This window comes from Plectropomus leopardus, chromosome 8 (genome assembly GCF_026936395.1).
Source record: "Plectropomus leopardus strain MGB_pleo_1.0 chromosome 8, ASM2693639v1, whole genome shotgun sequence".
Taxonomy (NCBI): Eukaryota; Metazoa; Chordata; class Actinopteri; order Perciformes; family Serranidae; genus Plectropomus; species Plectropomus leopardus.
In genome coordinates, this window is record NC_142183.1 from 28,418,227 (window position 1) to 28,435,308 (window position 17,082).

At 39.5% G+C, this 17,082-nt stretch overlaps 1 protein-coding gene across 8 annotated transcripts in view; it reads right to left on the reverse strand.

Annotated features, from left to right (window-relative positions):
- LOC121947993 (connector enhancer of kinase suppressor of ras 2) overlaps window positions 1-17,082 on the reverse strand; it is an 80,389-nt gene that overhangs the window by 59,497 nt on the left and 3,810 nt on the right. For all 8 annotated transcript variants that reach the window (XM_088081319.1, XM_088081321.1, XM_088081318.1 and 5 more), the window contains exon 2: window positions 4,687-4,850. In XM_088081319.1, the coding sequence (XP_087937445.1) occupies window positions 4,687-4,850 (164 nt within the window). The remainder of the gene's footprint in view (window positions 1-4,686; window positions 4,851-17,082) is intronic.

A 17,082-nucleotide genomic window follows, 5' to 3' on the forward strand; every position in this document is an offset into this window, starting at 1 on the left:
GTAATCAAATGCATGGATGAAATGAGTTTAATCCTAATAGATTAGCATTTCTTAATATTATTAAATTAAACTGATTATTAGACCTTTGATGAAACTAAAGCTCAGGCTAGCACGATACATCATATAGAAAAAAAAGTGGCTCTAAAAAGAACCTTGGGGGACACCATCAAGACAGCTTGAATGTAAAAAGCAGAGAACACCATTATGTGTGTCTGTATCTGTTCATTCAACCGAAGTTTCTGTTTGCGTATCTGTACTAATGGACAGAGTATAAAAAGAAAGTGGGTGGTGTCTAACCAGAGGATTCTAAGCCTAAAATGAATATGAGTTGATCAGAAGTTGCTATACTTATTATTTACATAAAAAACTTTTTCAAGCGCAGCCTCAGAATTGAGCTTCAGACCATTTCTTATCACAAGAATAAGACATTGAACACAGCTACCCAATGAGGACTTTTTTCAATCACATACTGACACATTTTTCTGGATGATTTCTCATCAGTTGTCCCAGAGGATGCGGAATAAAGTAACAATTTGTGTGATATTTCATAAAATGGGATGAGCAGGACTCTACCAGATTCCAGTTAGATACAATTTATGAGATGCAAAGAGATAAGTGAAAAGAATGAATCATCTATCTGCACAAGAAGTTTTTTATAAGATAATACATAGACATTAATTGAGCAGTTTCTTATTATTTTATTATAGAAATCCTCTGTGCACAGTATGTTAGCTGTCTAAGTGTATGAGAATGGTAAATTGTCATACTCGCAATTAATTATTGCAATAATTAATATCTCAGTTTGAAACTGTAGCATGGCTTCTACAGCTCACACTGAATAACAGCTTGAGAAAGAAAATGTGTATTTGCTTCCTTCTGTGGTGTTTTTGTTGTAAGTTAAACTAAATTGATGTTTCTAAACTTTTTATGTCACTTCGAAACAATGACACGTATGTCTATGTCATTTATGAATGTCTTTCAATTCAGATTTTGGGATGAGCAGTCACTTTATTCTAAAGCTATGCCTGTTTCCCCAGCACATCTTGCTGAAAATTCACTGCACCCACAGAAACCTACTTAGCATAGATGCTGGGGGCAAAAACTCGATTGCATAGGCATAAAAGAGGGGACTTTTCCACATTTACAGCGAGACTGAAAGCTCAGTCAGCGCTTGAAACTTGCATTGATCCAGGGCCACAGAAGCTCCCCCTTTTTTACTGCTGAAAGACCAGAAAGTCATAAAAGTTGAGCCAGGGGAACAGGGTTTTGCTTTCCCCATGATGGATTATATTGCTGACGACAGTGAATTGTACTTTATTATCCAAATATTCACAGTTTCTACAGGTTAAGCTGTGTCGCTTTGTTACCTGGAGACTACAGTTAATGAGAGTTACGAAGTCAGTTGAGAATTGCTTTCCCGAAGCTATTTTAAAGGATAATTTTGATTTATTATAATTGGGGTCTTACCGTAGTAGTTTTGGCCTTTATTTCTATTAATTATGAAAACATTTTACACATTGTACTACCAAAGTAATTGCTGAGATCTTGAAAAACACTGCAACTTCCCAACAACAAAATCTAACAATGTGATAAATGAACAGTGGCATGATCAGACAAGTTGTAAACCAGCCAGCAGTTTAGCCAGATTATCTAAACCACAAGTGAGCATAGCCAAAATGCCTGTAATAATCCCTTTTTGCACATGAAAGATGTGAGCGCACACACCTATGGCAACTTGGGTAAAGATTAAAAGTTTCTTTCTCGGATGCTGATGTTTCTCAACTGGGCGATCAGTGTTAATGTATCTAGGAATGATCACTGAAACTACAAGGTGTAAGACCTGAGTTGTAATAAACTGTAATTATCCTTTAATACGACTCACAGCAGCATGTTTAGTGATACATCTTGTATGTGTGTGGTGTGTGTCCAGTTCCAGGACATATGGTGATTGCTGCTCTGGGACACTCATTCCCATGCTGGAACGTTTGAATGAGAAGAGCCGCTGATGAGCACACACACAAGCATGTGCGCACACAAACACACACTCTCACACACATTCAAACAGCCCCGACTAATCCAGCCATGTGTGCCTGGGAGATAAGGTGCATCCTGCATACTCTTTCTACATACTCTCTCTCCTCCTCTTCCTCTCTCTTTCCCTCTCACTCTCCCTACGTCTCTGTCTCTTTCTCTCTCTGGGAGAGTAGCACCTAATTCCCCCTAATTCCCTAATCCTGAGCAGGGCCACTGCACATACAGTCAGCAGTGACCGAGTGAGTACACACGAAGCAGGGCCCAAATGATGGAGGATTTTTCTAGCCATTTCTTGAGCCAATATCAGCAACTGTTGGGGGGACATAAACATCACTCAAAACATAAATCTTTCTACCTGTGAGACTTTCTTCGGCAGTTATATGAAGAAAAACTATTCTTACTCAGAACTGGTCTTAAACGTGCTGTATACGACATTCAGAATATTTATATAGCAGCAATCTGCGATGTAAAGGTATAGTAGAGTAATGGCGTCCTGGGCAGAAAATGAAGTTACGTTACCTCTCTGTGTTTGTTGTAATCTGAGCTTCTTTGTTCTTTGTTGCAGTAAATGGTGCGTCTCGGCATGCGTAAAGCCTCATTGCCACTACACAGAAAACCAGCTTACACCCTCTAACATCTGGCTTTTTCATGCAATGGGAAAATGTACAATTGGCATTCACACTTGGGTCAAATGGCTCTGAAGTAGCCACAGGTATTCATCACCCCTGGCACAAATTGGCATTGATGGGAACACAACACTCAGGTGAATGCACTAATTTCAGCTCCTTAACCTGCGAGATGCAATGATGCTCCGACACAAATTACCATCTGTCTCCTCCTTAACATCGCTGCAACATCAGTCCAAATTAGTCTGCATCGAGTTTGACAGAGAGACTGAGTAAGTAAGAGATACATAAAGAGTAACCACCGAAAGGTTTTCACAGAACTCTTTCGATACCTATTCTCCATTCTGTCTGTGATGTTGCACAAACACACATGCCCATCTGCTACAAAGCTGTGTACAAGCTCTGCTCCACTGGCAATGGGAAAGCTGCCTATTGCCTATTTTTAGCAGATTTACCTGTGTTTAAAAAACCTGCATGCATGTGCTAATTTTGGTGGGAAATGGATATTAGTGCAAGTTAGTCACTCTGTGTTTGAGTGCGTCCCACTGTCTCTGCACAGACTCATACAGTTATCACTGATAATGTCATCCCGGCCCTATTTGGCAGAAGGACATTGTCATAGTGCCCACCTTTCGGTTCTCGCCTGTGTTAACACTGTTCACTCTGTCAGCAATGTTGGTGTGACTGACACTATTCACGCTGTTGGCACTGTTAGCTGCAAGCTGCCAGCTCAGCCACATCAAAGTTAATAGCCGTGCACAGGTAATTCCTGCTCAGACTCTGAATTTTAAATATGCTCTATACGTCACAGCTCCTTCAAGGTTATTCTGGCAAACAGAGCCAGAATTATCATAGTTTTACTTTGTTTGATTAATCCTCTTTATAACTTACTTAGTATAATTTCAAATCACTGATGGTGAATATAGTGAATAAGGATGTGCATGGCTTAAACTTTTCAGACACTACAGTACAATACCAAGACAATGCTTTCTTTGATATCTTCTATGTTTTTCTAAAAGAAGACAACATTGTCAAAGGTCAAATGTTGTCTAAAAACAAGCAGCTGCTTTGCACAATCATAACTGTTTAAAATAAGCATAATTGTTATTTGAATCAGCATTGGCTGGCAAGCTAACCGCTAACATGTGAACCAGCTGAGAGCAGCCTAGCTAGCCTCCAGCGCTTGGTATTTTCTCTGTACCGTGCTGTTTATTCCCCCCTGGCATTTTCTTTTTAAGTGCTAACAGAAATATAAATTCACACAGTTAATCTGAGTTGCATTTGTACCATTGACTACTCTTATTTAACTGTCTGCAAGCCATTCTTACTCTATATGGGAGTTCATACTCTGACATAGGAGGGTTTAATAAAGGTAAAAGATGCAGCAACATTAGCATCTTCAATTTTTGACTCTCTCCACTCTCTGTAAGGTCTGCACTGTCAAGATGTTGCCATTGGTCAATGGTGTACATTCATGTGTCAAAGTTTGAGAGTTTTGACTAAAAGAGCAAATTTTGCCATTTTTTAAAAAATTTTCCCAATGACAAATATCAGTGGAGTAATAAATCTGACTTTTTGGCTGGTTTAACGGAAAACACTGCTAGCTAAATACCCTGAGCACCAGCATTTTCAGCTAACTACCTGGCCTGGCCAAAGCTAATGTTCTTCATAATTCTACACCAGCCAGTGCCTGTAATGTTAATAGTATATATACAATATATATACTGCACTGCATGCTGTTGCTGCATCACCTAACAGTAGCTAAAACATTTCTGCTTACAATGTTAATGCAAGTAAAATTAGCAAGCTAACACTCACAAAGTACTATAAGCAACATATTCAGTTCTATTTTTGAGGTGTTTGATAACCTTTTACTGCCATCTATCCGTTTTTTGGGCTCCATGGTAGTCTCACACCAATTCAGTGTATCTGATCAACCCTACAGCACACTGAAACACACAATAACACACACATCCAAGACCTGCATGAGAGAAACAGTGTCAGCAGGTAGCAGAGGTTGACTGACCAGCGCACAGAGGAGGTCGACAGCTTCCAGGATGAGCTCCTGATGTCCTATTCTGGTGACACCCAGCTCCTCCAGCTCCTGATGGGTGATGTGCAGCAGCTGCTCTCCCCCCATCTGCTCCCGCTCGAAACTCTTCACGTACTGCTGGAGACAGTCATCCAGACCTGAGGAGAGCACAGACAGATGCAGATTAGCCACTGCTGGTGCTACCACTATATATGAGGGCCCTGCTGGCCAGCCTTAGCCAAAAAAACAAGACATTGTAATAGGTAGTGTTGGAAAGATTATTTTTGAAATGTGATAGGTTATATATTACAAGTTACCTTGTAAAAAATATAATAAGTTATATTACTATTTTAATTATTTCATCAAAGGTGTGTAACTTATTACATTTGATTTCTTTTTGATAACTTTTCCAAAAATTGTTTTTAACAGGGCAATAAAACTGAAAAAAAATTAAAAACATAAGTGCATAAATGTTGTGCTCAATGGCTTTGCTGGCTCGCGGTGTCCAAAATTATGCTAAAAAAAACAGCAAGGCAAAAAGATTTAAGGCAACAGAATGGATGTTTTATTCAACAAATAAAGTTTTTACAGAAAAATAAAATTGCTAATCACCAACATTTTGATTAGTAATTGAAATCTAATATTTTTCTCAGTAACTGAAACTAATTACAATTACATTTATTTTGTAATTTAATGACTGTAACTAGTTACATCTAGTTACATGTCGACCTGAGGAGAGCACAGGCAGAACACACGTAACTAGTTACTCCCAACACAGTTCGTAGGCTTAATTAGTGTTTTAGATCTGCCACTGCAGAGACAAAAATATAATAAGGGAAATATTGATTAGATAGAAATACAAATTTGAGTTCCTGTCTGTCACACTGCACACTGAATCCTGGATCACATAGCTGCAACACAGACTTCAGGCATGAGTGCAAACACCCACGCAGAAACTCAATGCGAAAGTATTTCGCCAGATAGAAATGAAAGCTAAACACCAGCCTAAAGCCAAAAATTTCATCAGTGCTTTTTTGGTTTCTTACAAATTGTAACCTAAAAAATACATTTGCTGGTTTCAAGTATCTGATGATTGCACATCATTCTGATTTTTGTATGCAAAGGAATAGTAGCAATGCATTTTTAGCGGTTTTAAAGTTTGAACTGAATTGCATGCACATTCTGAGTGATTAAGCATGTGTCCAAAATATAGCTGGAGAGATGTGAGTAACATATTGACGTATGACTTTCCGCTGTTAAGCTGTGGCTGCCTGCCATGCAGAGGGCCAATCAGCTGCACATAGACGTGGTGGGTCCGGGATATTATTGATCAGTATGAGCCTCAGGCTTTGAACCAAACAAAGTCAGCAGAAAGCGAACCTCCCCACAGACCTAATGAACAAGCCTGCTCCAAAATGAGCACACACAGAGCAAAAAACGCATGAGAGGAAGCAAATCCATGCACACATACTCACACATGGAGACGCACGAACAGTACACTCCATCTCTCCTCAAAACACACACTTCGAACACAATCGCACACACAAATACAATTACAACTGCTGTTGTTATTCAGGGTCTTGACGCCTCTGTGGAGGCATGTTGTTAAAGCCGAGTGGAGCTGTGAGGAAAACACTGATGCCCAAGGGAGGCGATGCTGACAGAGAGCAGACAGTGTGGTAGCACCTTAACACAGTCACCACACACACATTCGCTACAAAGGATGAGCAAGAGGCATCTTGCTCTTGGTATGCCATGGGACCTAACAGACAAAATATAAGCCTGCTGTTGCTCTGAGTGACACGGACAAACAATCTTGTTACATCCAGCACAGAAGAGCAATTGTAAATCTAACACATCGGTAAGAGGCTGTGCTCTGTAGCAACACAAGTGGAAATTGTTTAATGGAATGCATTCCCTACAGACAAACCCTCATATCCCCCATGTTAGTATGTGTTTCACATACAATAATACAATTTAACCCATGAATGTCTGTAACGAATTTGTACATGAAATGTGTGAAATCATGTGAAATCAAGTAGGCATATCACAGAATGTGCAAATGTATTTTGATATTGTGATCGGGTGAAACTATTGAACGTCAAAGCTAGGAATAATAAGCGATACTGATATTGACACATCCACTTTTTTCCCCACCTAATTTTAGTGATCATCAAGTCTCTTATAGTGGAATTAACGACATATTATGCATAAAGTTATCGTGATCAGCAGATGGAGACATGAAATACAATGCTTTTCAATGTGAGTAATATTCATTCTTTGTGCAAAATAAGAAAAATACTTCAACTTAGGATTTATGTTTTGTATATGTTCCCTCTTTCAATAAAAAAATTGGTTTGTTATATTGGCAAATCAGCATGTTGGCCGATATCCAATATCGGTCGATACCAATGACGTATCAATATTATCTTGCGTCCCTAATCTAATGTCAAAAAATTGAAAATGCCTTTAAAATAAAGCTGCTTCAGTTTTATTTTTGTGGTGAAATGTAACTAAGTACATTTACCCAAATATGCACATATTTAAGGTATTTTACACAAACAGGCCCTTTTCTTGCACTTTCACTTCTGATGCTATAAAGGAGCTGTATGTGACATTCAGAGCATATCTATGATTCAGAGACTTAGGCGGGGTTTTCTACACACGATTCTCAACATTGAAGTGCCTGAGTCAACAGTTAGCAACAGTGCTAACTCCATAGACAGCGCTAGCAACAGCAACAGTGTTGACAGAGCTAACGTTAACCTGGAGAAACTGGACGGTGGGTGTTACGCTTCTATAGCATCCCTGTTCCAATATCTGCAGTAGCGGGCGTATGAGTGCAGTGCAGACGGTGGCGTTTAACTAGCCAGGGGGATACACACACAGGCCTCACATGCCATAACATGCATGCACGGCTGGACTGTTTACCACAACAAAAAAACAGAGAAATACAACAAACACATAGGAAGGCTTACTTCATTCTCTACTGAGGACACCATGGCTCCACTGTATCTTTACAAAACAAATTGTTGTTCGTTGCTGCTCTGAATGTCACATACAGAACTTTTAAGTATATATTTTCAATAATTCTGTTACTGAATTATTATTTTCACTGCAATACTTTCACTTGTACTTTATCTCCTAATTTTACTTTTGTAAAGAAAGAATGGTGAACGTTTTCACTTTTACATAGAGCTAATTTCACAGGTGTGGTTCCTGACCTGTAGAGGCTGAGCCCCATCCAAAGGGCCAAAAGATACATCTGAGCGGCCGTGAGATGAGTAATCATTAATCACTTCTTAAAAATTTTACTCAAGTACAAACATTATGTAAATGTACTTAGTTATTCTACAATACTGTATGTAACTGATAGAAAGTGACATTTTTTCTAGCTCTAACTAGCACTTGTGAATTTGTGTTCTATTGTGTGGATAATTACTATGTGATCACACATGATTCTGTTTTCTCAGTATGTAGACTTTTTTTCTAAATTGTTGTCTGTCATATCCAGAGTTTATCTTTATTCAGACAAACCAATAAATCTATACTAAATTATTTCATTATTTTATACAGTTTTGCATGTTTTTTTCTTTTCTTTTTTTTTCTTTTTACAGGATTATTCTTGGAAACAAATTCTTGACTGAGAGTAAGTACACTGCTACATTCCAGCATTATATTCAAATTAGCTGTTTTTCTTTCCTTTCAGTGTAAAATGTTTATTACAGTGGGAAAATAGTCTACTGTAGTATAATAAATCATCGCCAGTGTTGGCAGAGATATGCACGAGTGGACTGAACGTGCAGATTTCTTTAGCTATAGCCAGCAGCTATAGATACAGAGACACAGCCACGCAGGGAGCATGGAGGCGAAGCGGAGAGAAAAGCCCTGCAGCTAATGACTCTGATCTCTGAAAATGTGACTCCTGACCCTCACTATCAGAGAGACACGAGAAGAAAAATAGCAATGGCTATTTCTCAAAATGGAAATCTTTATGTCCATACCTAAGGGAGGTGAGTCTCTTACATCTACCCAATACGTCCGTCTCATTTCCTCCGCCACTCTCACATTTGTCCTTCCCCATTTACACCCCTGCCTCCCCTTCTGGAAGCACTTTTTAATAGCAGTCGTGTCGTACAATATGGCACGTTATGGCTTATGTCATCATAATGCAAATGCAATATCTGACTATATTTGCAAAATGATGCCGGTGTAATATCTTCACTGCACATTTAAGATTCTCTGCAGGTGGAAAAAGTGGATGAACTTTTTCACACTTATTATTCTAGTCGTCGCTTTAGTCCTCTTCCTGGTGTCTCATCATAAATAGTTGCACCTTTTTTTACCCTCTCTTCACCTTCAGTAGTATATAAAGTTTATGAATTATATAAAGAGGTCCAGGCTGGCTACCTTTGCTTCCTTTGGGAAAGCCCTGTATTGTTCCTCTTCTGCAACATAAACACAGATGAGTGGGAGTTGACAGCAAAATCTGAATCTATGTTGATCTTACTCAAAATAATCTTGGAACTGATTGCCTTAAAAACGGAAAGTAAATATGACTATAAATCTTAATTTATGTCAAAAATGACAAGTTTGATTAAATCTATCTTTCTAAGTTTTAGCGACTTCAGTAAACCAAGTTTATTGTGCTATACATCTGTATTTTGCCAACTGCAAACTAGTCAATCATATTTAAATATTCTTAACATGTTAACAAAACAACTTGCAGATCTGCCGTTTATTCTTTCTAAGTGTGAGCAATATCAGTACACAAAGTTAGTCTGACTTAACTCGATCATGACGAAGATTATTTTGCTGATGATGAAGTTAGGAGATCTGCAAGTTCTGTTTTCTTAACATGTTAAAGAAAATACAAATATGATTTTCTAGATTGCAACCAGCTGAGTACAGATATATAGCACAGTAAACTATGTTTACTGAAGTTGCTAGAATGTAAAAGGGTTAATTTCATTAAAGTTGTCATTTTTAAGTATCTTCAAAAAAAATCAAGTGAATATAACTTAATTTTAAGTTATCATAAAAAAACAGATATTAAGCAAACATAAATTAAGATTAATAGTCATATTTACTTCAACTACAATCAGTTTCCTAGTTTCCTAGTAAAATCAACTTACTTTACAGTGTAGCAGCTATTTGAGGTCTGATGGGATTTGTTGTTTCATGTGAATTCTCACTTGCACAAGCATAGAACTGCACACAGACACAAATACATTCACACATGTACATACACATTGTGACACGCAGCTGCTAGCCAATCAGATGAGTCAGAACGCCTCCCCTAGAGGACAAACAGCTGATCTGGGTTCATCTGCTGAGTTCATATGCCAGCTGGAAATAGCACATGGTGCTCGCAAACACACACAAACTAACTAACACATAGGGGTCAGGTTGGTCAGCACTACACCTCGCCAGACAGTTGATGATATTAAAATGATGTACACGTGATTAGTCAAGATCTGCAGCAGTTGTGACTGCGCCAAGCAACAACAAATGCTTTTCTCTGCTGCCAAAGAGCCATCTCACATATGACTGTTTACTGTGTTCAGAGTATCTGCAGGAAATAATAAAAGTGACCTCTTGCTTAAGAAGGCCATGTAGTGAAATAAGAGTCAAACAAATCCTAGCCTGCGTGTGGCTGAAATACACAAAAAGTAATTTTGCATGAGTAATGTCAGAAGTGTCTCTCTGTGTAATCAAGTAGTAAGCTGCTGCTAGTCTCCCCTGGGAGCCATACTGACTTGGGAATAAGATATTTTATTATAGCTTAACCACAGATAGTTGAAGTCTTGCTTCCGCAGGCTTCCACAGTGTGCCGTGTCACTGCTGCTCATATGTTGAAGGCAGGCCGCACTGATGTGTTTCCTGTAAATATTGTTTTTCCTGCTGTGATTCAGGGCTTGATATTAAACAGTATTTGCTGAACCAGGGCACTGCTTTCATATCAGTCTTTGAATAGCTCTTCATAACATAAATTTGTCAATTGTCAACAGCCTGTTTTTTCCTCCACAGTCTAAGACGGTTTTGATAGAGATAATAAGATTACTGCATGCAGAGAGTACTCACAACATTGTAATTTCTGCTGTGATACTTGGATTTGTGAATTAGTTGGCTCAGTGCTTTTTCTCTTTTCTATGCTCCTCTTTAAGTTGAATGAGAGCCTTTTTCAGACTCTTTACATGAGAAAAGTACCACAAAAGAGTGCTAGGTTTTGATTGCTGGTTCCAAGGATGTAGGTTTCATTTTAACATTGTAGGGGGCACACTACATGTCCTGCATTTTGGGGAATTTTTAAGCCCCAATTTGTGCGGTTTCTGAATAACTTTATGGTGATATACCTTTAATTTCATTAAAATAAAAGTAATCTAATACTGTGGCAAATGGACATTTTCAAGATTCCACAGCAAAATCTACAGCTATGGCTGGCCTGTATTTTGGATTTAGTTCCAAAAATACTGCATTCTGCCTCTGCTTTTTTTGAAGCTATTGGTTCCTGCATGAAAAACAATTAAGATTTAGAGACACCTGATTCAAAATCTGATGGCTTTTTTTTTTTTTTACAAATTTTTTACCCAATTGGAACTGAATTCAAATTATTTATTATCTCTTTCTATCTTATAATTAGGAGATTTCTTCACAGAAAAAAAACTGATTTATGAAATGATATTTCAGAAAAGCAAGAGCTGTTTTTTCCTTGAAAACTCACAATTCTGAAATAATAATCTTTCTTGTTCTTGTTATTTCTTCTTCTTAAAAAAAGACCTCGATTCTAAACTTTACATTTTTTTAACGCTGTTGGACCACAACCTTCATGCAAAGGCACTAGATTTGTGTTGTTTCTCTTGTTTTGTAGCCATAGTCTAATGTGTTTGTTAGCCAAACTCAAATATCTCTGTAAGAAACACAGAAGAATCCCATGATCCCGACCATCAGTATATCCCAGTGCGCTGAGGCTTGAGCAAGCATTTCATGTTGACAGCTTCATCCACATTTCATGCAATTCTCTCCAATCTTTTCCTCTTTCTTAAGCAAAATAAAACCCTCCCCTTCAGAAACAGGAGGGTTGCCAGGCAACCGGAGCGAGAGAGGCCTCCGAGCAGAAGTGAGGGATCAGCAGTTGCGGCCCCTCAGGTCCCTGCACTGATGCTAGGCTAAGGAGCACACATACACACTATATTTACACACACATACTGTAGCCTATATATGTGTTTTACACACTGACTGAGAGCTTGTTGAAGGCCACAATAAAAAGAGAGCATTTACAGCTGAATGCGGCTCAAACTGAACAACTCTGGCAGAGTTACTTTGCTGCTTTGCCATTAACATCAAATCTGACTGTCAAACCTGTGTTTTCCTACGAGACCATGTTTGGGTCAGAGTAAAGCCTGGGCTGAGAGCGGCGACAGGCAGCAAAGGCTCCTGTCCCGTCGCCTTGCCTCCCCCCCATCTGTGAGCTTCCAGCTGGAGTAAGTGCTTCGGTGAGTGGGAAGCAAAGACACAACGCTCACTAAAAATATTCTTACTGTGAAATATTCATCACATCATGACAGAATATTCTTAAGACCGTGGCATTTTAGCTCCCCGGTATATGAGCTTTCAAGTGCACCACAGCCTCCTCTCTGAAATCCAGCTAGCAGGGAGGTGTCAAGAGGCAATCTGAAGAAACACGACGACGGGAAACAGGGTCAACCAGGAAGCTGCAAGGAGTTCAGAGGCTGAGCTCCACTCTGAGGATCTGAACGACCTCAGAAGATCTGAAGTGACTACAGACACAGAGATATTATAATATATTAACGTGAACTTTAGCTTTACCTCACAAGCTCTAAGTATCTATATTGTACACTGTTCAATGTATTTGCAGCTGTAATTCTGGAAAAAAGAAGAGGACAACAGAGTACACCATCTTTTTTCTAAGCAATTCCATACTGTAATGTAAATGTGCTCACGTTGACATTAACCCGTAAAACCCGAGCAAATCGTCTTGATTTCTCTCAAAAACATGGGAAGAGGTTGATGAGCAACTAAACAAGAAATGGCCAAAAATTATCAAGAAATTAGAGAAAAACATTTTTAAAAAGATAAAGGCAAAGAGAAAATGACCTCAAGAAAGTGCTAAAAAATAGTTGTTTACTTTTTTCTCTAACAAAATTATATATAGTTTTCTGGTCTTTTTTTCCTTTTTTAAATTTTAATTTAAATTTTTTTATAAAATCTAATAATGCCCCCCAATTAATTTTTAGATAATTTCCTTGTGGACTTTTATTATTTTTTGCAGGACATTTCTTGCCAAGTTTATTTTTTTCCCTGTGATTTTGAAAGAAATGTAACCAGTTTCAGAGGTTTGCGTGCTAGTAAAAGGTGTTGGAATGCAGAACAAGAAAACTGATGTCAATCAAGGTGTTAAAGGGTTCAAGCTGCTCCACTTATTTTTTTTTTTTATTAAAAAAGGATCAAATGACTTTGTGTGATTAAAAGAGGTTTCTCTTAGTAACAGACCCACAGACTACTATCACCTCACTCTGCAGTTCAGTTCAATGGAACATTTTAGCACTTTTCATTGTTTTGGTTCATGCAGTGTTGTTCCTCAGCACATCAGTTAACTATTTTCAAAAAAAAGCTGTGATTACTGACAAACCAACATGAAATAACGGCATCAACTAGCTGGTGAAGAAAGAGATCTAGCTGCTAAACATACATCAAATATTATCATCAGTAGTTGGAAAGCGAAGCCAAAAGAAGAGGTATTGTTGGATTTTAATTTGTCTAATGAACAGAAACCCAAAAATTCCAAAGGGGCTTTCAGACCGCTGCACTGTGACTCTCTGTCTCCAGTCATGTCAGTGAGGGGAAGGCGGCAGAGAGAATGCAGTCTCCAACACAGAAGAAGGGGTATGAAATGGCTGCCGCCCACGTGGACACATTTTGCTCTGCTGCCCAGAGTTCAACCTGTTGAACTTTTGGTGATTGCCGCCGTTTGGCCCACCCGATAACGGCTATCATGGTGGCAGAAAGCAGATGGAATTACTGAAGATGAGTTATGGTGCTAGCAACTTATAAGGAAAACCAGAAGAAATGGGCCTGGGATAACATTTCCACCAAACTTCAGCTGACTGTTAATCCAAATATGTAGAAATCTTTGGTGATTTCAGTGATTTCCATTGTCTTGCTACAGTATGCAGCTGCAAGCCAGCTTGCACTTCTGCCAGTGTTCACTGGAGCTCCTGCCTGCACAGCCAAGGACCATAGCGGCAGCAGGTGATTTTAAAACGCTTTGCTCTTGAATGCAGATGGTTGCCAAGGCAATTATCACATGGCATTGTAAAAGCAGCTTTGTGTTGCTTTGTGTCTCCTGGAAGTCTAACTAACATGTGTGTCATGCTTACATTCAAAAGCTGATGATGTATCTATTGTGTCGTTTGTTGCTTGTTGCACTGCCCCAAAGTGACCAAAAAAAAGTGAAAGCAGTTTTAAGCATTAAAATACTGGTTCTTTTGGCTCTGAGCAGTGTGATTGGTGAATGTGCTTCAACTGAGCTAATAATCTGCATGAAATACTATTACATGTACACACACTTCACTGATTCCTCAGTCAATCTTCTGTGATTTTCTTTATTGTTATTGCTAGGTAGTTGTGGTTGATACTAAATACATGAGAAGCTGCAAATGCAACATGCAGAATATTTGCCAGGATATATGTGTTTTTTAGGAGGCATTTTCAGAATGCTAATCAAAACAACTCAAGAGCCATGATTGCCAGTAAACCGCATGTGTTTTTTTATGATTCTGAAACATTTTTCTAACATCCAGCTGTTGGTTTGAGCGTAAAAAGACAAACTCATTTTGTAATGTTGACAGTTATACTGAAAGAGACTGTTAACTCCAGATTGTCACCCCGGCAACTGTCCATCTTTTAAGGGTATCTCAACATTTGCTGGCTTGTGCACCAAGCAATTGGGCAGTGAGTGTGAATTTTCGCACAATTTTTGCCATATCCAGAAATCTCCATGGACCCTGTCTGTGCATCATGGAATCTCATGTGGGGTCCTGACCCAAAGCTTGAGAAACTTTGCTTCAAGTTAATATATGTGCTCGTAAAACTGCATCCCCCGGAACAACAGGTGCAAAATCAACCCAGTGGAAACACATACGAACACACACACACACACACACAAACACACAGGCCCCTCTGTCCGAACGCCCGGATAGAGCGGGCGCTTTGATATGATGCCCACTGCATCCTCCCATTCTCCGCACTGCTCTGCCATCGTCTCTGTGCTCTCTCCCTCTTTCTCCGTCATGCCCACCCTTCCCCTTGCACTCTCCCTCGTTTCCTCCCCCATCTTAGGCTCCTCAGCCTTTCTTTCATTTTGCTCCGCGCCTCCCCATTTCTGAATGCGTGTCCCTGCTCTCTCTCTGCTCAGGGCCATAAAACAGGAGAGGAGGCTTGTGTGTGTGTGTGTGTGTGTGTGTGTGTGTGTGTGTGTGTGTGTGTGTGTGTGTGTGTGTGTGGCATGTATATGCACCTCTCTATATATGTGTCTAAATGTGTGTTCGTGGCGCACAGGATGTAGATTGGGCATCTGTGTGCGTTGCTGGTTCCCCATCTTATGACATGTGCTGTGACTCCGACACGATCAGATCTGGTTTCCATGACTACCGATGCCCCACTTAAAGCTGCTGCTCCAGAGTTTGTGTGTCTATGCATGTGTGTCAGTGTGCATACATACATACATACACCATGTATTTCAGTGAGCATGTGCGTTCTTTTGAGTGTCCACATGCATCCATATGCAGCTCATGCATCTCTGAATTTCTTTTGTGTATGAAAATCTAAGACTGGAGGAGTTTCCTCTGTGTGTGTGTGTGTGTGTGTGTGTGTGTGTGTGTGTGTGTGTGTGTGTGTTTCCTCATAATAAGGCACGCTCTTTAATCTTTAATGCAGCTGAAACTTCAACAAGCACACAGTCAGAGCCAGGGGACGCGTGTTTTCCAACACAGACTTCTCTAGCATGTCAGCAGGAGACTAAATCAGTGGACACAGTATGGTATGGTAGTTAACATGGCTCTGGACACCACAGGATGCTCAAATGGCCAAATAACATCCAGGGGATTCTTTCAATAGAGGAGCAAATCATTTACCACTGCTACACATTCATATTTGTGCATCTCATGATTTCAGTCATTCGCAGTCTTCTGCACAGACTAAAATGTCACACACACCTTTATTTCTAAATTTTTTTGTTCCAATACATAATCACACAAAAAGGAAAAAAGAGATTACTGCAGGAAAAGTGAGCTGCCTTATTCATTTTCATGTCACTGTATGCATCAGCAGGCTGCCGATACTGCACGCCTGAGAGCACAGGGTGATCTTATGAGGGATACACAGCAAGGAGAGCACAGAAGAAGTCCATTTTTCTCGGTTGCCTAACACGTTAAAGCACAGATCCTTACGCGTCATACTTTACACATCAATTGCGTCTGCACACACCCCAGCAGATACGTACCCCCTCGCACACACACATAGAGGAAACTCCTCCGGTGTGGGTGTTCAAATCAAAACAAACGCTGATGAGTCATCTCTCTGTGAGCCTCACCAGGGTTCTGCTGCTGGAGCAGTCCTTCTACAGCACGGAGAGATACTGTATACGCCGCTTGGCCTGGTAGCAAGCTGTGTCAGGTTTTCTCCACAGTGTCCTGTCTCTCTGTCTCATATTCTTTCATATGATAGGAAGGGACTGATGAGGAAAAGGAGCTGCTGTCCAAAAGGCCTGGATGAAGCTTGTAATTTTACCTCTCTCCTCTGTGCTGGTGAAGGATGGATTCCTAAAAAGTGCAGTCCTAAACGCGTCTCTCTAACGACTGCCACAAAACCTGATCCTGTCTTTAGAATTCAAACGATCTCTGATGGTCCCACAAGGCCAACCTGAATGCAAATGTAGCTATTTCAATGGTGAAAGGATCTACATAAGGACAAATATAGCCACTGGTGAAAAGCAACTAAATACATTTACTCATGTCCTGTACTTGAGTAGAAGTTTGATGTAATTGTACTGAAGTATTACCATTTTATGTTACTTATTACTTCTACCCCATTATATTTTAGAGGGAAATATTAAACTTGTTACTCCAGAGCATTTGCCTGACAGCTGTAGTTACCACTTTGCAGACTAAATCAAAACAAGTAATCATGTCTATAAAATATCATATTTTTACTGAGACTGAGACTGATACCCGGCAGTAAAATTAGCTCAGCATCAAGCAGCTAAAACTAATGATGATATAAATATATGCACTGTATGTTTACAGTATAGATAAATACTCTTGAGGCAGGTACATTTAGTTGAAGTCTGTTTTGGAATGCAGAATTTAC